This window comes from Ostrinia furnacalis, unplaced genomic scaffold, assembly GCF_004193835.3.
Source record: "Ostrinia furnacalis isolate ACB-3 unplaced genomic scaffold, ASM419383v2 OfSCF6566, whole genome shotgun sequence".
NCBI classification, from domain to species: Eukaryota; Metazoa; Arthropoda; class Insecta; order Lepidoptera; family Crambidae; genus Ostrinia; species Ostrinia furnacalis.
Genome location: NW_021136805.1, coordinates 80216 through 107229, shown reverse-complemented (window position 1 = coordinate 107229; position 27014 = coordinate 80216). Strand labels below are relative to the sequence as shown.

The 27014-nt window shown below is 41.5% G+C and overlaps 1 protein-coding gene across 1 annotated transcript in view; it reads left to right on the top strand.

Moving 5' to 3' along the window:
• Positions 1 to 26807, top strand: part of LOC114362527 (RNA-binding protein 6) — a 39489-nt gene extending 12682 nt beyond the window's left edge. Inside the window, exons 3-9 of the mRNA XM_028317962.1 lie at positions 4255 to 4339; positions 6165 to 6197; positions 7020 to 7100; positions 17810 to 17875; positions 18438 to 18658; positions 21733 to 21799; positions 22438 to 26807. Of these exons, the coding sequence (XP_028173763.1) occupies positions 4255 to 4339; positions 6165 to 6197; positions 7020 to 7100; positions 17810 to 17875; positions 18438 to 18658; positions 21733 to 21774 (528 nt within the window). The 3' untranslated portion in view covers positions 21775 to 21799; positions 22438 to 26807. The remainder of the gene's footprint in view (positions 1 to 4254; positions 4340 to 6164; positions 6198 to 7019; positions 7101 to 17809; positions 17876 to 18437; positions 18659 to 21732; positions 21800 to 22437) is intronic.
• The last annotated feature ends 207 nt before the right edge of the window (positions 26808 to 27014 follow it).

Sequence of the window (27014 nt, the reverse complement as noted above, 5' to 3'; positions counted from 1 at the left end):
CCCGCTTATCTTATTCCTTCGAACAACAGTTACGTAAATATGGAAAGAGTTCCCGGGGTGCCGCGGTATTTCATTATCCATGACCTGTTGAACGCAAGATTTGTGACTCATCTCCTTCACGTAACGTAGCCTTCGCAATACGATTTTTTTCGTTTAGCTTATCAAATTTTCGTACGTGCAAGCGCTTTCGTTGATAGCGAAAGCTTTATCGAAATCTATCTTCGAGTAAATAGGCCAGAATTTAATAAAGTCGACGTTGTTTCGCGACATTGCGAATTTGGATAACCGTTTAGCAAATCCGTTCCGTTACGGGGAGCGTAAAATTTGTCGATGTTACGTTGGGCTTTTTTATCTGTAGGTATGTTTGTGGAGCGCTCGGTAGCCTCCGGTTCGGCACTCGGGCTTCCGTTTAGCGGCAATCAGGCCCAGGCTGCGACGCTCTGTCAATACAGAGGCGAGAGGTTTCCCTGATAAACTTATCTCCCGCCCCCCTCGTAACCCTTCCCTGTCTGCGTTTATCTCTCACGTATGTCGTAGTCCCGCCACACGCTCCCCGCTTTACTCGACGCGTACTTTTTCGACTTTTTATATCGACGCGTTAAATCGCACTTAGAAGTGTGATCATTTTTCTTTCGACGTAAACTCGAGCCTTGTATCATGCGTTCCAATTTTATTACTCCACATATTAGTGATAAGGACTGCCAAACAGCTTACCGCCCTTTCCCGCATCTTCAATTTATATTAATATAAAACAAGTTAAGATATTTTATTTTTTTATAAAGCTGTCTATTTGGCTGTCTGCCCATAGTCCGCCACAGGAATTCAAAGGAAACAGAAATTCTACTACAAGGAAACAAACGCAAAATCTTATAAAATGCAGTTAACGTCAACACACATACGGCCTGGTTCAGTGAGCATGCACTCTTGCGAAGTTGCTTTATTTTCTTGCTCGCGCCAAGCCGGAGGAATCTGAAATAAGGTCCGCTAACGCCAAACTTTCCACCCCTTGAAAATCTTAGTGCTCAGCCGCTGTAACTCGCCGCGGAAACCTCAACTATATATTTTGTAATGTTAACAACATTTAATTTAAGCGTCTTTGTTCAAAAGGTCCCCGCCCGGCCCGGCTGGCAGTAACTCATCGGCACCCGCAATATAATACAGACTGTACCTTCCCGAATTAATAAATTTGACCCGGCTGTATCTATTTAAACGCATAGGCTTTACTCGTAATTCTCCGCCGTTTCATTCCATCTTTCTTATTTCGACACTTTTTTATGTTCGCTCCAAAGACCGTAAAGGTGAATTAAAAAAACATCAACCGACCCCCATTGTGCCGGGAAAGTGTAATTCTAAAACACCCTTAGACAAAATAAAAACATAAATGATGCTTAAGTAATGCTTCTGTTTCAACGAAGTGATTTATTCCACGTGTTTCGAAGTGCTTACAAAATCAATGCTCTTAAAAGGTAGGCACAATTCTTCGCCTCCGAATTTATTGACATTACTGTTTTACCTTAAAAGGTTTTCACTCAAAATCAATCGAGCGAAAATTTAATGACTGCTTTCAGATTCGTATTAATTCACCTTTACGTGCGAATGTTCAGCGAAGTGGTGGAGCATAAAACGCGGTGTTTTCTCGCGAAACAATTAAATTCCTCATACATGGATGGGATTAGTCGGCGAGTTCGGTGAGCCAGGGCGAGGCGGTGAGCCGGAGCCCTAGAGCACTTCTCGAGTCCGCTCGAGCGTCTTGGCGCGGTGTCGAATACTACTCGATTGCTGCGATCGATATATCGGCTGGAGGGCGCGCCTACCTAGCTGGGGCTAAATACAATTTACCTTTGTTATTTTTCGTGTCATTAAACTGCGTCGCGATCTCGAACGCTCGATCGGGATTGCGAACTCCGATGCGAATTGTTTGTGAGCTTTTGTTTCCCACTCCGCTCGCCAGCGACGCGACATCAATTAACGTCGGATCCCCGCCGACTGAATTTTCTTCATGGCACGTATTATTTATAGGTAGCTACAGAATGAAATCATTTTCCACTGCCAAACAATACTTAGAATAGATTTGTTTTCACGTTTCCAGCGAAACGTTGCAGAGATAGTACGGGAGTTTTAACAAATTTCGGTGTCGCACTATCTTAGTTTGGAAGCAGGCGGGCATTTATTCTGGCATGTCCCCTCGGTTGCGTGCTGCCGAACAAATGGAGGGTGGCCACGGCACTAGCGGCCGCTGGCGTAGGCGCTGTTTCATTTGTAAAGCTTTATCGGACCTGACAAATGGCGACACTCACTATTTTTATGTCGCGGACGATCGAAGAATACCGTTCATGTTACGGAACGATTTAGCTTCGTAACGTATTGTGAAAGTTTCGCACAGTGAACTTTCGACATACAGAATTCGGAAAACACACCCAGCGTTCGGGGAACTTTTGGTTTCTTTTATTTTCATCTTGAAGACGACCGGTTCCTTTATTATGGAGACTCATAACCCCAGGTTATTTAACATGTTGATTATACAGTCTTATCTAAGCAGAAAACTTGGCGGAAAGACACTCAACGCTGTAAAGCCCCGCACTCACTTCGCCGCGTTAATGCAAAAGCACGTAGTTCCATGTCGGCGCAGAAAGTTGTGCAAAGTGCACAAAGTGCGCGAACGCCGTGGCAAAGCCTTCATTTGTCGGCTCGTGACGGCCCGTGACAAATGTGGACGGCTCCGCTCGCCGTCGAGGACGCACCGCGATTATGCACAGCTATGAAAAATGTCACTGTAAACTTCACTCGCGCGCTCCAAACGATTCATTACCAACTTTTAAGCGCGTATTACTTAACATCTTCAATCCCAAACAAGATACGAAAGTAAATTTAAAGCGATCTATCCACTGACTTTAATTTAAGCCTACGTACTTTTCTGTAACGATGCTACTTGGTAGCGAAAATCCTATTGCTAGAGGTTTGGGTTAGCGTAGATTGGGTAATTTATACTTGCCTCCCGCCCTCCCTCTGCCGGGGAGGAGATACGAGTACCGAACGGAGCCATACTCTCCGTTAAAATTACTTAATAGATCGATTAAGCGTACGTTTGTAATTACTTCGTGAATTAATCTACTTAAGCAAACACTTTAAAAAGGTGATAGGAATCTTACAAACGTTTAACGTAACTTTACTGGTTGAAAACATGACAAGATACGACATAATGTCGCCAATAATTACTTGGCTGCTCGTGAAATTTGTCCGGTTGTATAATAAATATTTAATGATAAGCTCCTTGACTCGGCAAAGCAAATTAAAATTCAATTTGTGCCTCGAACCGTGAAGCATAACGGATTGTCAACCGATTTCGTCACCCCCTTTCTGCCATAATTTCTTGACTCACTCGATCTCGAGAAGGCAGGAGTATTTGTTCAATCCCGGTGACTTATTAGAATTTAGGTGAATAGCACAATTGAATCTTCATATTGTGAATTATCTTTGTTTCTTTGTCGAGCTATTACCGTCCTTCAAAGAAGACATCTTTTGAGCTAGCAAGAGCGGGGCATGTAGTCTGTGTGTTAGTGCTCTTCGATGCAAACCGGCTTGATGTATGGAATCGCATTATCTTTTACAACGTGCTACAGCTACTCTTAAATATGAATATGTGGCTTTTACGTCATCGACTTCATTTTCTTCTAATAGATATTTACGAGGCCAAAATGCATTCATCATCATCATTTTAGCCATAGGACGTCCACTGCCGAACATAGGCCTCCCCCAATGATTACCACAATGGCCGGTTGTGGAGTGGAGGCCACGTACCGGAAAGCGCAGCATAGAACGTCCACCCACAAGGTGCACCGACGACCTCATAAAATACATTGAATGGGGATGTTGCCTGGGTCAAAAAGCAAGAGTTTTAATTAGTCCGTCAGTTAACTTATCAAAAAATACTCTACACGTATTTTTCACTTTTTAAAACTAATGATATAATTTAAAGAGATAAAGCGCCCCAAAGTTCATAAGAAGAGGCCCGTGACGTCAACGCTTGCTTAAAAATGCCGCACGTTGTGACGTCGTGCGCAACTTCAACGCACCATAACTATGTAATTATTTGTTAGATTGACAAATAAAATTATATGTGTCCAATATTTTTTGATATTAAACATTACGGACTAAAAAAATTTTTTTAGGCAACTAGCCTATTCTGTAAAATTTTCCTCACTTTATCTTTGTGTAAGTAGAGATTTGAATAAAATTTTCGCTGTTTTGTTACAGGTGGAATGCAAAAAAGCACAGCCAAAAGAAGTAATGCTCCCAGCGAATCTGGCGAAGACGAGAGCCGCCGGTCGCGGCGCGTACGGTGAGTTGCTAGGAACCGCCGTGGCGGCCGGCGCCGGCAGCGTCCGGTACGCCCCGTACCCTGTCCATGCGCCGCAGCTGCTGGTCGCGGGCGCGGGCGGCTCCGGCGCCCACGCCGCCTACCGGCGCGCCCTGGCCGCCCTCCGCCCCGCTCCTCGCCCCCCGCGACCCACCCTCGCCCCCCTCGCCCTTCCCCCCCTCGCCTACTCCGTCTCCGAACTCCTCGGCGCACACGCACTCGATATCCCAACACTCTACTCCCCTCTCACTCACACCACCATCCCGACCCCTCTGCCACTCTGATCCGCGATCCTCTTCCAGCAACATCCACACCACCCCTTCTAATTCCACTCTGTGCATTCCTGCTGAATCTTCTCCTTTCCATTCCTACTTTCTCTCACATTCCTCCTCTCCTACAGAAATGACAATACTAGATTATCTAAAGCAACTGATAATATCCAAAGTGTCTTATTTTTAGTAAATGCCATTAGACGATCAGTTAGATAGCGGATTTTCGAAATGTTTACGAACATTAGAAAAGCCATAGTAAAATCAGTTTTATGAGATGATTTACATAAATATCATATTGTTATTGACATATTTAATTATGTAGACGAAAAATCTGGAACAATTTTAAGTAGGGTTCATAGAGCAATATTTTTCTATACCAGGTAGTAGGTGCTTAATGCGATTTATTAATAGATAGAAGAAATAGTGGAGAGCCTGGTGTTGTTTTGGTTTCGAGTAGAGTTAATGAAACACAAACAGGGCCGTATTGGCCGCGCTGATCCTTGCCAGTATTCTGTCCATCCATGTTGGAACTACGTTTAGCGAGCAGAGTCTAGTCATGTCATTGATTGCGGACGATTGGTGAATATTTCTCAAAACTATTTTCATAAATTGAACTTTTATATTCCTTAGCTTTTTACCATGATAGCTTTACAGTTTGATGTCGGCTTTTCAAAAATGTTGTCAGTGGATGAAAAGAGGTACCTATTATCTTTGGATGTTATATGAGTTTTGTGAGAATTTTAGACAATGTTGTTTATATTTTAATTTATTACAACTGTATGTAAGATATTTGAACTTAGCCTAGGTACTTAATTAAATGCGTTAATATGTGTGTTCTTAGTCAATTTAAATTTAAGTTTACTATATTTATTTGAATCCTTACTCTTTACATATATTTATTATTTATTTATAATTTTTATGCATTGCCAAATTAGGACCAATATATGTTCACTATTAGTTATATTTAGTTTTGTATCTTCTGATACTTCATTATTAACTTATGCTGTTGTATTAACAGTAAGATTATCATCCAAGTTTGTATTCAAACGTAGCTCTCGTAAACTAATAGAATTAATTGTATTAACTTATTAAGTAGGTTTTTCGGTAGAATTTAGAGTAATAAATATCATTTCTAAAATATTTAAAAACGTCTGTTTGTTTAACATGTTTAGCTTAGACTAACAATGTGTAGAATAGATTAACATTTCAAGTATATATGTCATCGAATCTGATGATCGAGCACTAACAAACCCCATCAAGTAAAAAAATCACATAGAAATTGTTTGGTGTTAGAAACTTAGTAATGTTGAATGCTCTTTATAAACTTAAACTAAGTATATATTATAATATCTTCATCATATATAAGTAATTATCCAGTATTTGTATAAGATAAAATTTTCTCGCCAAGCAAAATAGTGTCTCACGGCACATATTACAAGTATTCATATTTATCTTAAATGTTAAAAAACACACACATATTTAAAATGTAAGGTGTAAGGATCGATCGATTTATGTAAATGTTTTTACATTTCTAGATTTCATGTGGTCATTGGGGGCTCTTCCTGATGGTAAGTTGATTCACTTTTTTTTCAAAGTCACTTCACATTTTTCTGCTCCTCTTGCATCTATGATCATTGCACGTTCTACAACTGACATCTGAACGGTGTTGTCAAAGTGCTAACTGGGGTACCGAGACGGATCAGGGCATTAATCAGAACTGCGCTGACTTACTTAATTGTTGCTTAATGTCTGGTCATTTAATTAACGGATATTGGTGTGTCGCTGTAGCTGCGTCCGCCGGGTGATGGATCGCGTGGCCTGACAGATACACTATTTTGATTGGCAATAATATGATAAACGATCCGGTGTAGTAATCATATCAGCCGATGTGGACGTCCGGCCATCATTCATTTTGCATTTTACAACGGACTTCACGTTGTTAACGAAACCGATGGTACGAATTACTATTTAAATTAAACCTTTAAAAAGTAATGTACTATTCGTTTCGCTGTATTGAACTAGAGTAGACCTGTTTGATATGTTGGTAATTTAGTTTGTTATGAAAACACGGTAGGTATCTCTTGTTTGAAGCCGTCCCAGTCCACTTAGACTATGCTACATTAAACGATGTTTACAAAATATCATGCGCTGGACATTATCCAACACGATGTCGTACCGAGCATGTACTATATTTGCCTATCTTGTATTTGACGCCTCTATTTTAGAATCGGGCCACCGGGACACTTGTTAAATACCAAAAGTTTATCGGTTGGCGAATCGGTAGCGGCGCATTTTACTAATAAACGAGAGCATGCAGACTGTTTTAACCTACGCTTTTCATCTGTGCTCATGTTAGTTTAAGTGAATAATTCTGTTTTTTTGTTGCACAGGTTTTCCCGCAGCGTACGCCGCCTATGCGGCAGGACGTAGCTATTCGGGCTATCCTAGCTTCGGGCTGCCGTACCCAGCAGGTAATCCCCTGGCGAGCTTGCACCACCAACTCTCCGGCAATCACTACCACCACCTGGCGACACTCCTGCCTTACCACCCCCTCGAGCTCAGCGGGGTTTACAATGTACACGCCATGCATCTGTGAACTCGTGTAGGCGACAATGCATTCCACTAACGCTAACCGCTAACCCTCGATCGGCACCGAATCGCTTACCTACTGACATGCCACTCATTTACAAACTAACGCATACGCTAATTCTCGCCTACTCTCGTGACTACGTCCTAACTTCCCATTCCGACTAACTCGTCCCATGACAAAAGTTCGTGTGAACTCACTAACAACTTTACTAACAAGTTAACACGTCTAACAATGACTGAACCATCTAGATAAATCTGCCACGCCGTCAATTACAAAACGTCCATGTTTTGAGAAGTGCTACTTATTGTTTATCTCCAGAATTTTGTCGAGACAATCCGGCCAATTGCGAGCGCCTCGCTCTATGTTTACAGACGATTCGCCCTAACGATTCTCAAATGTTACGCGTCAGGCAAACACTCCAGCGCAAACACCGCCCCCTCGCCTGCTCCGCCATCGCCATCCCGCTCCTCATTAACAGAGAAAGCTTTTAAAAGAGATTTAAACAGATTCAAACAAAAGTATAGAAAAAGTGACGTCCTTTTTGTGGTGACTTCTATGTAAATCTCGGGACGAAAGAAAAAAGATTTTTCACTAATTAAAAGAAGTCCACCGGAGGCTCCGGTCGATCCCGTCGAATGGGACTAGAATGTTAATTTTTGAGAGGCCTTTATTATTCTATCTGGGTTAGTTTGTTGCGCACTCCTGTGAAACACTAACCTTTGAAGAATAGGCGTTCGGAGGGTGGGCGAGGGGCGCGGGCGGCGGGCGCAGCTGCACAAATACTCTTCTCGTTATTTGTCCACACTCGGTGTTTGAGCCGCCTCCGCTCCACCATAATTACGCCACTAAGCTTTGGCTTTCCAGTTTTTTGTGGCCGGGGCGCACGCCGCACAAAATTTTTCGTTCGGACATAGACGGAATCTAGAAATGCCGTTCGAAATTCTTAATTGACCGAACGAGACGCAAAGCGCGGTACTTTTCGACGTTTGGCGAATACGATTGATGTTATCACTGCGGAGCGGTGGCCGAGTTCGGTCAAGTTTTTCTTTCGTATTAGTCGCACAAATCGTTCCGCGTTAATTACTTTCCACTGGGCGTTTTGCGGCACGCGAGTCGGACGTTTCTAACGTTCACTAAAAGTCGGTGATTGTGTTCAATTGTAAATATAATTGAACAATGGAGCGGCCCAGTAATTACACAGGTGTTCGAACGAGCCGTTCAAATTAATGGCATTATCGAACGCAAGTCAGCCGTTCCGACGCGAGCTCAATCGCAGCTCCGACTGAAAGATAACACGCGCGCACGGTACATTACGCCGCCTAACGAAGCTCGGAGCTTCTTCTGTCGTACTTTAAACTTCTTGCTTCGGCCAAGCCTTTACTGACACACAAGCACAGTCGACGCAATCCAACATGTGAATTTACCGCTCACGAAAATCCGCTTCCTTGCCAGCGGTTAGCTATAGGACCGCAGTGTGCGTGCGCTACCGCCACAATTAATGTGTGCCTATTTCACCCATTTAGCATTCCTCGGCCAGCGCCGCTACCAGCTTATTGGTAACATCACCGATATCTAGGCTGCCATAAATCATACCGTTTATGGATCCGGTCGCAACCGGTTAATTAAATTGCACGATGTGAATATTAATATGAAGGATCCGTGCGCTGCGGTGGAGACATCACGCGCTTTTAATTTCATTTTATTACGGAGACGCGGTCGTCCTTTGATGCAGCAGATGCGATGACAAAGTGCAGCGTCGTCGGCCGCAACTTCGTCTCGGGCCTTTAATATGGAGTAGTCTCCTGAAACTTGGGAAACGACTGCGCGTTCTGTCGGAGAAAGACGGTTTTCGAACGTATATAAACAACTTTGTTAGTTTCTAATGGTACGGAATTAATGTTAAATAATACGCGACAGTGCGCTCTTAGTGCACTTTAGCACGTTTTAACCGCTGAATATCTTTTCGGGAGCAGGGAAACGTTAGCTCGGCTCGCGGCGGCCGCAAGGGCGCACTTTTCACATAGTTTGCGGTACGTCTACGAATAAGTTTAGAAAAATTTCCACTTAACTGCGATCAGTCAAGCGGGAAGAAACGAGATGCTTCTGAATTGCAATAATTTATTAATAACTTTGTGAGCTAAGGCAGTAGTAGGTCAGAGATAATCTCAATAATCAATTTAGATTTAGACCGACTAGTTTGCTGTTCTAGTATAAACTTAGCGTGTATATTTTATCTTCTTCCTCTATACTATATTAGACTTAATCATATTAATCGTCGATTAGGTAGAAGTAGTGTTTGATAGCGGCAGTATATCGACTAGATATTCCTCTGCATAGCATGCTATAGTAGACTAGCGTTTGGATTCAATAGGCATAGGTGAAGCCGAACACAACGATGTGATTAATGGGTTTGCATTAAAATGGATGAGATTTGCTATAAAACCTATTGATTTTTCCACTATCCGCCATTTAGTTATAAAAGTGCCGTAAAATGTTTGTGGATTTAAATAAAAACCAACATTCAGTGGTGGTTTGAATGCCGAGTGTTAAAATATCCAATTGGAACAATCTTTGTTATACTCGGAAATATACTCGTGTAAGAGTTACGAGTAAAAGAATAGATTCTAATTGCTCACTTGATTAAAAAACTTACTCATGTTACGCCATCTGACTGCAAAATGCTAGGTTGAATGGGATCTCAGATAAAGCATTAACTATACAGTTTTCAATAGCATACGAGTATGCACATAAGCCAGTTTCGTGTTCGTATTAAAACTTTTCAAATTTTACGTTCATAGTTGAAGTTTCCGAGTTGGATACATACGTAACCTTTATCCGTCCATGCTCCTTTAACTGTATTACAAAATTCTTTGAACCCCACTTCGTATAAATAAAATGACAGTAACAGATTTCTTTGGCTTTTCTTTTGGATACAAATACTTGCACTCCCCTTTTCTTGGAAAACTACAGACATGTTGAATTAAGGAAAATTTAAGTAAGTACATAATCTCATACCTGCCATTCAATGTCTTTTCTGTTTCGATATCTTATAGAAATATTCGATAATATTTAAAAATGTGTTTTCGGTCTAGTTCTGAGAAATATAATTCAGTTGATGATTCTTCACAAAATATACCATTCCAAAAAAACAAATAAGTATTAATATCTTTATCGCGTGGGTTTTAGTAATATAATGGTCATTGAAACTATCGAAATAAATAAATGATTTGCTTTTCAAGTGATACGAGTGTGGATTATTTTGCGTATGAAATAACGAAGTGCGTCATAAGTTGTGTTCGGCTATATTTAGTACATTTTAATATAAGCGAAAAATACATTAATAATATCAAATAGGTAGTTAAGACTCTTAGAAGAATAGCCATTAATTTCAAATTACTAAGTTTAGAGGATGAGTACCTACTAACAAACACTTAGACCTTCTTTTGCGTAGTCGATCATATCTATACTTATAGCATTAGTTTAGATTGTTGATTTCTTGTTTAGTCATTGTAATGATGAAAATAAACACTATACGTCGAGCTTGAAAAGTGTTATTTTAATACCTAATTAAATATTCGCTATAATTGTAAAATAATTACGTTTTTAGTTCCAAGTTATTTGTCTATTATATTTTATATTTACACTGCTTAAATAATAATGTTATTGATATATTTATCGTTGTTGTTATATATTTTTGGATGCAACTATTTTATGCTACCTTCTTCGTGTTATTGTTAATGTGAAGCGATTCAGTAATACACTTGACGAAGGGTAAACAGAGAGCTTCGCTCTCAGCGTTTAAGGAAATTGTTGGCATTCATAGCAATCAATCCATTGCTTTGTCACAACACCTCGCAGTAAAATTATTTGTCAAAATTAAGGTATTTTATCAAAATTATTACGTAACTATAAGTTAAACATTTGAACGTTAATCGCTATGTGTGCGACCGTCCTTATCGCCATCCTCTAAACTAGTCATACAAGTAAGCTTGAAGTATTATATCGCATAATGTAAGATTACATTAACGTGTGGCAACCAGTATAATATATGTGTATTAAACTTAAACCCAACTTGTAAGCTGCTCGTGTCGTCGTTTAAAGTAATACCGTATACGGTGAACGCTAATGCGGGATTCGTAATTTGTGATCAAACTTAAAGGTCGGGCATTCGAATTGACTTCCCCTATTACGTGATCCATTGCGTGCTCAGATATACTAATACCAAATGAATTATTCAGTAAATAACACCATGTTCTTGATACAATTTTGATGCTCAAATCAATAGTTAGAACCGCACGGAATGACCCCCATTCCTGCACCGTGTCTGTGCGTGATACCTACACGATCGGGGCTCGGCTTAACACAAAAACATAGTAAACCAGTCCATCATTCCGTATCTATGCGTGCAAACAATTTTAAATAGCCCGAAAACAGTAAACAGGAAACTATCAATTCCAAGTTTCCCCATAAAGATTCGACGAGTGGAGCTCCGAGCGATATTCTCCCTTTTTTCACTATCCTTGGCCGTAATGATATATGTTTTTATTTTGTTTTTTTCCTCAGTGTTAATTTTTAATTGCGTTTCGCTCGTCCGTGGGGGGTCGTCGGCCCTCAGCTGTTTCGGGGTTTGTAGCTTTTTTGTTTTGTTGCTGCAGGTGTAGTGGGAGTATTACCCGCGGAAAGTCGTCTCTTGGTCGGGGCGGAGTTCGTAGGCGCGGGCGTGCTGGGCCAGAGCTCGTAACCGCGCAGCAGCTGCCTCGTCTCCGCTTTACCAATTATTCCCCGGACACAACCCATTACGGCTCCCGAAATTACTTACGAACACAAATAAATCTTTTATCAAGCGAATAAATCTTTGGTATTACGATCCCACCTCGCTCACCCTCTCGGATCACACAAGGAATGCAATGTCGCACAATCAGTCGATGCCCGAATTCGCAGATGCGTGTTGCGGTACGCCCGACTAGGTTCGCCCATATAGCACGATACGAAATTACTTGAATGTAACCAATTTGATTAACGAGTCAGAATGATTAAATTGCGGTATCCCTCAGGAAGTAATTCCAATAACATTAGATAACGTAATTTAGGTATCGATCATGCACAAATCAATTTATAAATTAATATGTAACCCATGTGTCAAATTTTTAATGTATTAAGTCTTTATATTCATAAGTCAATAGCATTGTTCTTATCGCTGTTCCGACATATCGTCTTATATCATTAATCGTAAGTTAATATTGTGAAGCCGCTATATTTTAAAATAAAGGAAATTGCCGTTGTATAAGCAAAACGTTTATCGTTTATTGTCCAATTGACGTTCAGAAATCGAGGTCGATCAGGCCTTACTTATTTACCGTTCGCATATCGATTGCGACCGAAATAAACTGGAAGAGATAGTGTGTTAGGAGCGGGCTAGCGTGCGGTGAAGTTTGTTCGCGTTTTGATGTATTTTAACGGTGATTTTCGTTTTTCTGACTCATCCAACGCGGCAGCGTGGTGTCCCCGGCGCGCGCCCCACCAAGCTGGTAAGCCGCATGGGACAGCGTCCCATTCCGTAGTCGCATTCGAAACAAATACCTTAGGCTTACGGACGGGAAAGATAAACCACCGCCGTAAGCAGTAGCACTAGGCTAGTTTAGGGAAAACATTCCGTCGTAGTAGGTTGAAATTTGCATAGATTTAGGGATTTGCGAGGCGTTCGGATAGTTTTCATGAAGTGTATTTGGAATGGATTCAATAGGCGTGGGTTGAAGAAACAATCGTGCAGAATGGGTTTTGAGGCAGTCACCGCGCCCGCCAGCAGACAAGGCGCAGGCGATGGTGATCCTAGGAAGGCACGTGCGACCGCGGCCTGCCCGCCGCCGCATGCCCAGAATTCCACACATTCAACACCCGCCCCCAGAATGCAGCGAACTAGACATCCACACAACTATTTTGCATAGTTCCTCCCACCCGCTAGCACTCCAGAACCGAACGCGAATTAACACAAAAAAGCCCAACAAATTAGCGCCTTGAAACTAAATTCCTTAAAGAGTCACATGGCCGTCGGTTTGGATCCAAATAATTAGCTGGCGAGGCGGCGAGTGGCCGCGTGTCGTGAACGGTGCCAACTCCATTTGTAATTTAAGATATTTGACCGTTAATTGTGTTAGTAACTGTTACGTTTAGTGCTTGTTGCTTAGGTCGGAGCGCGGTTTCGTTCGCGCTGGCCTCCACAGCACTTCTTAGATTCTCATGTAAATAATAGCTCATAGAGTACCTCCTAGTCCGGCTCGCCGGTTAGTAAGAGTGCTGTGTTTGGATGGGTCAGAAATTTTATTTTTGTTTGTTTTAGATAGTGTTTTGTTTTATGGATGTCCATAGATTTTGACTATAAACGCTAGACTAGCGAGCTCCATCGCCCATAAATTTTTATTGTAGAATTTCACCGAAATGGAGTGTGTCCACGAGACCATAATGGGCACTATTAGCATACTAATCTCTTCTAGTTAGCATCAGATTGAGTGCACTCCCTGCGCTGTGATTGGGTACGCGTAGTAAGTCCTTTCTCCCTGCGTGGCCGGTGGAGGCCGTCTGTGGTGGACCATAGACAGTGTAATGGCTCTTAAGCCCCTTGTTCTAACGTACGAGTATATTCAGTGTATAATCGTCAATTCTATTGCTCCACCGGGGACAAGGGATTTACCTAACGATGTACAGTACAGAGTATAGAAATGTTGACGTGTTTAAACAAAGTCTGTGGTACCAAGAAAGAATGCAGGCTGCCGAATACGGAGAGTCGTCTACTACAAAAATAGGGCGAGTAACTTCTTTTGAACATTGTAAAGTTTGATCTGTTTGTTATCGAGAACTAGAATAGCGTAGGTAATAATGTGTGTAAACGTATTGAAGAGGTTTTATAAAGTAAAAAATAATTGAAGTAGAATTGTAATAGTTACAAAGTTAAAAGTAAAATAGTCAAATGTAGCCAAAGCCGGTACATATTATAGACTCTAGAATAGACAAAAAGTTAGTAAAAGACAAAGAAAAGTGTGTAGATTACATTCTGGTCGTTAAAGAGAATTATCAAACTTAAATAGCCTCTCTAGATTTAGACAGAAAAATCGGGCGTTTTACTATTATTTTAGTGGAGCTTCGAGATTAGTTTTAAGGATCAGTTGAGAAGCGAAAAAGATTTCAGAGTGCTTTGTAAAAGTATGTAGCGTCGTAAGCTAATAGAATAGGTGGTAAAATACTTTGTGATTGGTGGTGCAAACTCTTATAGAGCGTTAGTTTTAAGACTTTTATACCTAGAATAGAGTTTTATTGTAATTTAATCAATTTGTGCCTTAGAAAAAGACGTAATTGTTATAGAAACGAGTTAAAATGTTATCAAAAGTTTTAATCGCAAATTAGAATAGACAAATTTCTATTTTTTACATAGAATAGTGATAATGTAATTTAAACAGTAGAAAATTCAGTAGAAAGTAAGTGGAATTAATCCGCAACTATAATTTGACTACATGGGTAGAACAGTTTTAATTGAAAAATTAGTAATCAGTAGCGAGATAATTTTGGATTTTGAAATTGTGTGTTGTTGACGGAGGTACATATTCGAGTTTCTTTTGCTTTTTTTAACGTCGCTTTACATGTTTCGTCTATGGCTGAACCACGGCGTGAATTGGATGCAGTGTAACAAAAAACGCGTTTTTAGATGAGGCAGCGAACCGCAATAAGACGTACTCAGGGGAACTACCGAGATTTAAAAAAGGATGGCCCCTTCTTTGAATTACAAATCGGCGGAGTGCGTGTCGCCGGCACCAGCCAGCATAGAAATTCCATTAATTTGCAATTAAGATAAGTCCCAACGGCTAAACGATCGAAAACCTGCAAAAGCGTATCATCTTCGCGGCGAGTTATTGATGGCACCTATTAAATATACGTTTTCGGTACGAGACGTGTGTGGGAGCCGGGATATCCAGTAAACGCTCAAATAAAACATTTCAATCGAGCCAAGTGGGAAATGAAGTATAAGGATCCCGCGTGTGAGAGATGGGCCCGCCCAACTTTTATATACGCGAGTGTTTTCGCCGCGAACTTCACTAATGGGTGCTCGTAACCTGCCTCATAGTTCACTTTTTACATAATCTAACTTTTTATATCTATCTTTGTGAGTCTTCAAATCAATTCAGGAACAAACCTACACCGTAGCTGGAGTTGACGAACTCCTAAAAACGCAATCAAATATTAGTGCTCCACAAATTAGATTCGCAATCCCTCTACCCTCTCGATAGTTAGGCATATGAATTCCGCCCTCAGTTTTATGCTCTCATTTCAACAAAAACACTAACTTTTCGCGTTTTATTCCAGTAAAGCGCCGACAAATTTCCGAGGTTCCAACTCCTATTTCTCATGTAACACTAAAACACCCACCCGCACATACCTTGCGAAAATTCCGGGGCCCGATTTTCGAAGTGGAGTTGAACATTGTTATACATAAAAAGGCTCGCGTAATATACTAGCTCGAAGGGCGAGACTTACGCGAGTACGCCCCGTGAATATTTCGTTCGACCGTCATCCTACTTCAGAAGAAGAATTATTAAGTTTCCCGAACTTCGCAATTATGAAAGTTCCAATAGCTCGCGTAAGACGGCCTCTGAATTTATAGATGAATGTGTGCCGCCATGAAAGGTGAGACGCGGCGTTTGAATTACGACCACGTGCTAGCATTTAGCAGTCCACAAAGGTTAAACCGACCTGTGAAATTTACGACGTTATGACACAGCATGTAACTTTAACGTGCACGAACCTATAAAAAGACACGATAATGCCTAGTAAATAATGTTAAAATAGTTATTTTTTAAAGCAAATGATGTTTGTTCACAATGTTGTTAACGTCATAACGTGAATAACTTACGTACGTTTTAAAGCGTTCAACTCGCATGGGCGGTAGGCACGCGAGCTCACTTTCTGCTTAGATGACTCAATTTTCTGGCTCCTTTGCCGTGCAAAGCTTGAAGTAACTTGAACTATTTATTACACGCACAAATTACATTTGGGGCATATGTAAACACGAGGGCTTAAACTGCGCTCGGAGAGTTAATGTCGGGGGCAGATATGACCGGTGTTGATAACTCGCCCGCGCCGCGAGCCGTTAACTCAATTGTTTAAGTCGTAAATTATTTGAGGTCAGGAACACGCCTCGCACAACTAAGTTGGGCCTGGCTGTGACTTTGTTTGCTGTGAACCGGCTCGTGAAGTATGATTGAAGCGCCGCCCGATGTTTATAACCACTTGTCCGGGATGCTGTGTAACCATTCCACGGTTTATTACACACGATAAACGTTCTTTTGCGCTGTCTCAAACAAAATCTCAATTTAAAACGACTCAGCCTTGCATTGTAAACCAAAAACAAGACTAAAGCTCTACCAAATTAACATTGTAAATTACTGGCAACGTTGAATATAAAATGCGAACGCAGATAAACATCGAAATGAAGCTAATAAACCCTAAACCCCATATTTTGTTGATTTGTATCGTCAATAATTTCATTTCACGTTATTTAACGGCTACAAATAATGCTTACTTGCGGTATTCGCACTAATGGGGAAAGAATGAGCTCCGTTCGGCCACGCTAACGATCGCGAGACGCGTCCACACCATCACTTAAATTCTTATTTATTACTCGGCGACCCTCAAATAAATAGCCTCTCACATCCAAAGTAATGTTATTAAAATGTGTCAGCATTTTAGCGCGCGAGCGAGCGCAGGCGCGCGGCCACGCGGCCCGCGGACGCCGCGCCATCTATCATCCATCCTCCATTACTTATATTGTACTTTTTTCGCAAAGTCACTCGCAGGCCGGTAATCACCTGGTGCGACCGCGAACCACCATTTTTCACACTAAGTCATAACTCGCGCATCTGACAAAAATAAAATTTGTCGTACAAGCCAATAGGGGTAATGGTGACACTATGAGCCAGCAGAAAGTGTGGAGGAATATTAATCTGTTGATTTAAAGTGCAGGATTAGGCGGGAAGACGATTTCTCGCAGAGTTAATCTGTTTGAGGTGTAGTGCGTAGGCGGCGGCCGCGCCGGCGCTGCGACGTGCACTGTATGCTAATGCCCTTCCCTATTCAATAAGCAGACCGCCGCGTGCCAGCGAGAACTCACGTCGGATAATTTACTGGATATTTTGTAAAAGTTTTTTCGCCCTCTGTGATTTATACCCGCGAAACTTCGAGCTCTCTTTTTCATTTGAATGCACGTGACATACGTGATATTTTTTTGTTCCGACATAATCTTGGTCCGCGGAGTCGTCTCTGTCCTCATTCGTCAGCACGGCATCTGTCTCCAACGGCTAAATTATTCATGCATTTACGCGCTTCAACTTTATCCGCTCTGGAGAACTTTAATATTGAGTTGGTATTACATAGATAGTCACTTTACCGTTCTGTATGCTAAAATCGGTAAAGATGAGGTGGCTGGGTCGCGAGTTTTCGAATTTTAAAGTGTCGATGGTTCAGTCATGGATGTATGTGTGCTGTCACTAACGAGTGAGTCACTCGTTTCCGTGGAGCGAATGCGAACCATGTGTATGTTTGCAGTTGACCTGACCAACGGGCAACTGACACCGAACAACAACACACCGCTGCTCGCACAGGCGCTGTCAGGTGAGGACGCGGTCGCCATCATCACTCTCACCTCATCATCACCCCTATTAACATTCCTGGAACTAACAGTATCTGTCGCTTCATGTGCTCTGCTGAATTGCCCTTACCCTTATAGGTACAACGTTGTATTCCCTAGTAGTCTACAGAATGCACTTACATTTCATTGTGTACTGCACCTGATTAATGTTTGCAATCGCATATTTATTCGTATTGGAAGCGGATATTACTCACAATGGTACATCAGTATAAACTCAAAGAAGGGATTCGCTGTATACTAGTTCATAGATGTATGGATACACTACACAAACAAAACAAGCTCACACAAGTTATATTGATGTTTAAGAAGAAAATTCAATAAAATTTTGATTTCTTATAGCCAGGGTTTCCAAGTGCAATAATACACGAGATTAACGAGTGCAATTAATATTTTAATCTAGTAAAATTAATTCTTTAATCTTTGAGAAATCCGAGTAAAAATCTGAAAACAATAGAGTCGATAATTGCCTGGCAGCCCTGGCCACAACCGCGCACAGTTCTGATACACGCCTCAACCTGTCCACAGTGATGAACAACTACCAGGCGGCCGCCGCCGGATTCGGGCCGCCAGCGTCGCCGCACGCCGGCGGAGGCCGCGCCGGATTCCCCGCCGCCAGCTCGCCGGGGCCAGCGCTGGACGTGTACGGATCCGCTGCAGACAGCGTGGGATACGTCCAAGCGGCCAGCCCCCAGCCCTCAGGCTTCCCCGCGATCGCAGTCAGCCGCGCCCCCCTCAATTACACCCCAGTGAGTTTCCTTTGGTTTAGCCACATGTGGTACAGTCTCCAGAGCCAGTTTAACCAGCGTGGGGAGTGTAGGCCGAATCCTCCATTTACCTCTGGGAACTTAGGCTGAGTTGCACCACCTAACTTTGACCGTTACTTTAACGATGACCGGTGTTTTATTTTATGGAGTTTGACAGATTTTTGACGTTTGTCAAAGTTAAAATAAGATGGTGCAACCCAGCCTTAGAGTGCATGCTCCTGCAGTGGAAACTAAATAATGAATAAAAGATTGGTTACGATGATAAAAATACAGTGGCAGTATTCCTCCAGTACTACTTCTGCTACTTCTTCTTTTCTCGCAGTGATTTTAAATAGGCCATGACACAGCAGCTGAAATTACATAGTGTATTGATAAACTTTTCCTGTACATTTCTTTTCCACAACAATGCATTCAACGTAGTCATTAGTTTTTAAACCAACGCAACTGAGAGTTCGGCAGGTATGTCTCTACACTCATAATATGTAAGTAGATTTGTCTCATCGTCATAAATTATTATGCGGCACTGATGTTAGCTAGACAACAATAAGGAGGTATATAGGTAAGGAATTCGTAAGAAGAAAGTTGTCGATTTATACTACGGTATTCAGTACGGGGATTAAATTCAAACCCCATACTTCCCTAGCGGTTATCGAGTTTACGCGCAACGTGCTCTGCCTTTTCATATTACTACTAGTTGGTTAATTTCTGTCTTAGGGATTAATTTCCTAAATATCTCGGACTAACAAGTTTATTAGCTTCCTCACTAAGTTGCCCGAATAAAATATTTATCTCAAAATTATTGCTAGTGAAGGTCCCATCCTGCTTCATCGCTGTGCATAATTCTAACAATTTATATGTTCTCCCGACATATACCTTGAATAAAAATAGCTTTCCCTATCTCAGCTTTGAGATCTGTGCATCCAAAGGAGGCCCAAATGAAACAAGTTTAATTCAGTATTTCTTTACAAATCTGAAAGATGAAAAACAAGGATAACATTAGCTTAGAAAAGCCTACACAGAAGTATGCATCTTTTCAAAGAGTACGCAAAACATGGGGCGGTTGAAATTTTTCTCATAATAAAAGTTTTCAAAGGATTTGAAATTATTTCGTCCGAGCTTTACACACACTTATGAATTCTTGCAAAAACGTAACTTAATAATGGTTACGTACAAACAAGCAAGGCACAGTTTTATGAGATTTTAATTTCAGATGAAAATCATGTTATCGCGGAATAAAATACTGAAATCGTATTTTGCCGAATGAATGTAAGGAAAGTTTCATACTTATTTTATTTCGTGATGAATGGGATAAAGTTATTAACTTTTGATTCTAACTTTTTTCATTTATTACGTCATGTTCAAAATGCCTATTCCGGGAAGGTCCAAATGAAGGCAATTCCCAAAATTGTCCTTGTTCGAGAACTTTCAACTGTCACGGAATTCAAATTAATGTTTGTTCTGTTTTGTTTTTCTTCAGGGCTTTTGATTCGCGATTCAAGATGTTAAAATTCATTTTTAAGGCTGCGGTCCCATTGATGAGCTGGGGTGGACCACAGCGGCAATTAAAGAGGGTGAATCAAAGTTGAATTTACAACTCTCTTTTGTGCACACGCCCTATCCCTCTACTCGATTGAGCACCCAGCTTTAAACATTTTCCTCGCATTATAAAGTCCGTTGGTAATATTCTGTAGCAAGATGCAAATTTCACATGTCCCCGACATATTTAATGCCCTCAAGCTGGCCGGGTAAAAATTTCATTAGCAGTTACTCATATAAGGATAAAGCAGAAGAGGGTTGGGCCACTCGATCGCCAGCTCGGCACCGCAGACGTAATTAGCAGTCGACGACACTAAAATTTTAGCGAGACGGTCCAATCTCATTACGGAACCGATCTTCCTTGTCGCTCTTAAAGCGTAATCACCATAAGTTAGCGAGCGAGTGAGGCGTGAGAGATGCGATTATAAAGTGTTCCAAAATATGAGGCGCGCGGCGCAATCTACGCGGTGCAGTGCTTGTAATGGCTTTTTAAAACTGCGACCGTGCTCCGTAACTGCTTCCTCAAACGCCATCAGTCTTCATTGCTTGTCGGCGCCCTCGCTGAGATCTTAACTCCTCACGTCCTTGTATCTCGAAGACATTTTTCATACTGCACTCGAAAGCTCACTTAATTTTTATAGTGGCGAAACACGCTGCTGCCATTTTGAAGCATGGACGGTGACCACACTGGGAGTGCGGTTTATCTTTTCTCTTGTTTGTAGTCGCGGTTCTTTTTGTTAAGAATTTGTTATACTGCCACATTTATTGTGAATGCAGCTTACATTTACATTAAATTCAGTAGCAGCAGAAAAGTCTCTAGATTTTTTGAAATTTGCTAAAAAGGGAGTGATGGGATATTTTACCGAGGATGAAATGGTTAATAAAAAGCGAATGGACAGGACAGCCATCGACCTTGAGATCCGCATAACAATCATTGATTTACAGCCGGCCGGGGCATTACAGGATCGGTCCGATTGTTTTCCGGAGCGTAAACCGAGTCTCGGCAACACTAAGCCACCCTTCCGTTTCAGGCGCGTCATATATCAAACGGGATATTAACCCAATCGTCCGTAATCGCCTGGGCAAAACAAATACGTCGCTAATGAGAGAATGAACGGGCCAGTCGGCCTGCCCAGCGCATGTGGCTCCCGGGTGTAAAACGGTCTTATTAGGTAACGGGAATACCCCCACGGGCAATAACACTAAATCAAGGAGTACAAGCGGTGTAATTACCGTTGCCGGGCGGTCGCGCGTTGCTCTAACTCATCCACTCCGTGTTTTTATTTTGTTGGCCACCGAGCCGGCTACCGCTCTATCGACTGCGAACACCAAACTTACTACCTTTAAATCTGCCCCCGGAGAGGTTAATGTTCCACTGAACGCTTTATACCCCCATTCAATTATGAACCGCCGACTCGATTAACTTATTCAATTTTATTCACAACTTTCCTCTCATTCCCCATCGATGTTTTGCATTTTAGAATCGCGAATTACTAATGTTTCCTCTTTCTTCATTCCAGGGACCCCTGATTCCTGCGGCTTTTACCAACGGTTATCATTGAAAGTGTTATAGCACAAATATTTTACGTGAGTATAATTTTTTATGTGCACTTTCGTCCCACTCTATTAAAATGTCGTTACGGTGAACATAGCGCAATAAAAACGCCGGCGTGTGTAATCGTTGCCGCCACAGAAATGAACACTGAAAATTAACACAAATGTTTTTTTAAACGCTCTCATAAGAATTACACTGGGTCACAAAATTTAATGGAACTAGTTGCCCGTACAAAGTTATAATTAAAGCAGCAAACGCAATACAAATAAAAATTTATGTCAATTCGCCACGCCTGTTGATTGTTATTTTCACACATCCAATAAAGATAAACGTAAATGTTGTATAATTATCTGTATTGTTTGGTTTAATTTTGTTGCCATATTGAAGGCGATTTGGATATGAATAGTGTTTGCTGACTATTGAAGATATTAAATTAAATGGTATACATATAACTTGAGCGCATCTCTTATATGTTCAACATCGTCTGCTCTGGAAGCCAACGGCAGACTGACTGTAAATTCTACCGTAGTCGACTAATTTCTCCACATTTCTGTGAAATGTTCGTTGCAGTCTGAGCAGAATAACAAATCGGCCAGGATTACGCGGTCTGCCGTCGGCTTCCCATAGTTTGTGAATGAGCTAAGCACTTACATTGGACTCTGGTGACAAGGTGGCGAGCGGTGTGGCGGCGCGTAGCATCACCCGAGCGCAGCCTGGCCGCGAGCCCCACGCCCTCCGAGACAGCCAGCGCCACTCCTGCGCACCAGACCAGCGCCGTCGGACACCACACCCTCCGACCACGCGGCGTCTCACACCCCTCCACCCACCATCACTCTCTACCCCCCTACCTCCAACTCCCCACATCCCCCTTCTCAACCCCCTCACCTTCTACCCCCCCACCCGTCACGAGAAAATCTCGTCTATTGTAAATAACGATAATCTACTTTTTGTCGTGTGAACGAGAGATAGTCTATCGATTGAACAGGTATTTTTTCAAACTTTTCTCGCTTTCGACTGTACCGTAGATGTGTTGTCAGAGTAATAAACAATTTAAACTACAAAAAAATACATTTCATAATTATATAAAGTTGCATCTAGAACATTTTATTGCAGGGAAGTATATCTTAAAATATTTTATTATTCATAGTTAAATTACAGTATAAGGTGTAACTACGTGTCCTCTACGCGCGCGGGACTTGTGTTTCAGTAGATGATCGATGGATTTCCTTTGGATTCTGATCCCCACCGAGCGCGTTCGCATTACCGTATTTATCGCAAGCTTTCATGTATGATAGGAGGTGGTTAGTGTGAGCGACCGAGAGTGGTCGCGTTAGCAATGCTTGTCATTTTCGTGTCCGTGCTAGAGATGAGTTGTCGGTAGCGGCGTAGGCCGGTCGGCCGGACGTAACGCGCACGCGACACGCGACCGCGACACGCGACAGGACGCGACTGGCGACGCGACAAGCGACGGCTGGAGACCGGAGACAATAACGGTGCGCGACTTTGCGTCCGCGCGCCTCCTCGCTCGTCCACCAACACATATTTAATTCTATCTATTTTTAATATTAATGTCAAATATTAACATAATTATTATACTATTATATATTATGCATATTTTACCTATGAATGTAATTATTTTCGCCTAATTCGAATTGTATAAAATCACCTCTTTGAACGGCTGTTCTGTTTCAGTAGCGAACAAGTTTCTCGATTACTTCCGTATAAGACTATGTTAGTTACAAGTATACATACTTCTAATATTATGTATTATGGTATAAAATTTTATCCTAAGGATAATATGATCATATTTACGATTCATAAGGACGTTTGGAAAGCTAAGTCGGAACATTTCAGAATATCTCTCATCGCGTTAAGATAATAATTCGTTTCTATCTTGTACCTTTGGAAGTAGGTATTGTAATTATATAATAAATAACAATTTTGTGCATTACGTAATAATATTTCATTGTTTCTTACGATTGTATTTACCGTAATTTAAGACCACTGTTGAAAAAATATGACACTCCACTTTAAATGAGGAGTCACACCGTACTTAGTTGTATTTAAAATTTTAATCAAAAATAATAACTCTAACCGTAAATTTTCATACAAACAGTTCTAGTTACACAACACTGATATTTCAATAAAAATAAAGACAGGGATATAAAAAAAAATACAAGCCAAAGGCGCAGGTTTGAGGTAATAGAATAAAATATGAAGTCAATTCATTAATCATATTCGTTAGGTACTGGTGACATTTTATCGACCACTTTGTCTAGTTTGCAACAGTTAGGGAGACCGCGGGGCGCCCGTAGCGGCCCGTAGCCTGGCGCTACGCCGTAGCACACGCTACGGCGCGCTACGAGCTAACACCGACGCTACGGCGCGCTACGAGCCAACACCAACGCTACGGCGCGCTACGCCCGCCGCTCGTACTACACACATGCACTCGGTTGCATTCATTCGTTATTTACTATTATTATTACTCATTACCTACATCAATTAAACATTAATATTATAAATCTAGGTATTAAATTTTAGGTAATAATAATAAACAATCTTTTAAATGCTATTATTATATAAATACGTTATAAATATAAATGTTTCCTGTTACAAAAAAAAAATATTGAAAATGATACGAAATAAATCAATATTCTTTTTAAAGGTAATTTATTACTTATGAGTATGTAGTTAATTGAATAATGGAGTGTTAGATGGAGTGCGCTCGTCGCCGGGCGGCGCGCTCGCTTCGCGTTTTTTGTTCGTTCGTGCCGAGTTCGTTCGCTGAGATGACGTCACGTGCGGCCGCGCCGCGCACACCGCAAGAGACGCGACCGCGATTAAGTTGTTAAAACGTTAGCTAGGAAATTGATAATGAAATCGAAAGGTGTGAAGTCTATAGGACGGTCGGATATCGATATCATACCTAACAAATTAACGTAATTATTTGTTTTATATTTACGGTGTTATAGGTATTTAAGACATTTTTTCTTAGAATATTTAATTATTACGATGAGATGTTATAATTGTTAGGCCCGGGCCGGCGGCGGGGTGGCGCGCCTCGCCGCCGTCGGCCGTCTCATTCACTGTCACATCCTCACTATAATTATATTTTCTTACCGACCTTTTTAACGAAGGAGAAGCGCACACGGCCGCTTGTCCCCGTGCGAGTAAGTACAAACATACTAACAAACATATAGTGAGAGGTACGTTTCGCCGCGTTCGTGAGAAGCCATCGGTTCGCCGCGACCGAGACGGTACAATGACAATTATTGTATATACATAGTTAGCCGCATGTGTAAAAAGACGTGTAGGTAAGCGCCAACTGGCGTATGTATATGCGCGACCGATGTACCCGTCCCGTCTGTCAACGTCAATTACGCTGACGAGCATACCCATCTACAGCGACTTATGTATACGCATGCTTTTTTAAAGACCTGGTACCTGATATCCACCAAAGAGTTATTCGTATACACAAAAATAGAGGCAATTTCGGAATATTTCGCGTTTTAACATCAATATCTTTTAGTATACTCTTGAAAGAATTCGATAAATGCCAAAGATGAAGCCATCGATTGCTTTAAATTGTAAGAGCACACGGCCAAAGACTAGGTCAGTTAAAAAGGCAGAGTGTAGTCGGTCATAGTTGGGCGCTGTTAGTCGATACCATCTGATCGATATTAGATTCATTGGAGCTGCAATCAGGATTAGCTTGACGAATATTAGTTTCATTGTTGTTGTTATAGTTTGTTATTACAATTTGTGAGATTGTTTTAGTGTCACCCTTTAGTGCTTTTTGTCGCGGACTATGGAATTTAGAAGCAACGTTTGTAACGACAACTTTTAGTGGATACAAAGTTTTTCCTAGAAGTTTTTGAAAAGAAAATAGAACCAACCATTTCTGATCAGGGAATTTATCAATAGCCAAAAGAAGTACCTAGTAGTCCGTGACGTATAAGCCATTCCATCGCGGTGCGGCCGGTTGCGGTCGCGTCCCTCGCGGGCACCAAGTGACCGCGACCGCGCGGTGACCGCGACCGCGCGGTGACCGTGACCGCCGCACCGATCTCTCGCTTTTTCGTGTACGCGTTAGTTTACTTCAGTCACCATTTTAGAGATGTGTTCTATATCAGAATAAAGACTACGTAATGATAAGCGAGATCTCAAATTTATTTTAAAAATTCGTTAATTGTGATCCTAATATTGCGACTTATCGTATATATATAATAAAATTAAAAAGATAATTTATTATATTTTGTATAATGACATTCTACGTTATTTTACACTCGATCTACTTTAAATTGTTATTAAAGATAATAATTAATTTTAATCTAATAACGTGACAGACTGGTAAAGTTCGTAGAGTCGCTGTGGCGGCCATAGATCAGTAGCTTTGCATATTCGGCGATGGCCAACTTAATGTTTCAAGGACCAAAGGTATACTTATTCGCGTAGAACCGGACGCGCATTGGCTCCGCACGAACCGACCCCAGCCGATCGGTTGTTTACTTGCAGCATCCGAGCGTGTCTATGAGTAGAGCTATGAGAATTCAAACGGGCCCGGCGCCCGCGCACCCCTCCCCGCGCCTCCCGCCCCGCCCCTGACACCCGCGCAACGCCGCCCGCTTGATTTCGTTCTCGCGGTTACTTCTCGATTGCGTGCTTCGCGTGCTGACTGATTTTCTATAGCAATAAAAATCAATTACCTAAGATTTTACATTAAAATAAATTTGGATTTATATACGTTCGAATTTGGTGTCATGTACATTTAAAATTAGAGAAAGGAGATAACGATAGGCGAACGATCCGCGACACTCCCGTCGCGGCTTCGGCGCATTATTTTCGTCATTTCTTCGTGTATAATATGTTACATGAATCTGTATACAATATGGATATAAATCGTAATGATGAATAAATTAGTTTTTACGGCATCTCTTTATTAAAATAATGATAATATCAAAACGTTTTGTAAAAAGCGGTGGGTTGTCCGCCGCCCCGATACTGTGCACTCGTGCACACTCTTATTGGAATATTACATTATATAACGTACATAATATGAGATATATAATCATACAGCCTTTCGGGGCGCGCGTGTATGGCGATGTATGTATACACATTGTGCAATGTACATATACCTATTATAATACAATGATTTAAGACAAGGTTCACATCGTGCCGTGTGTATGTGGTAATAAATATAATATGGACATTGTTCAAACAATAATCAGTTGTTTTATTTTTTCATCC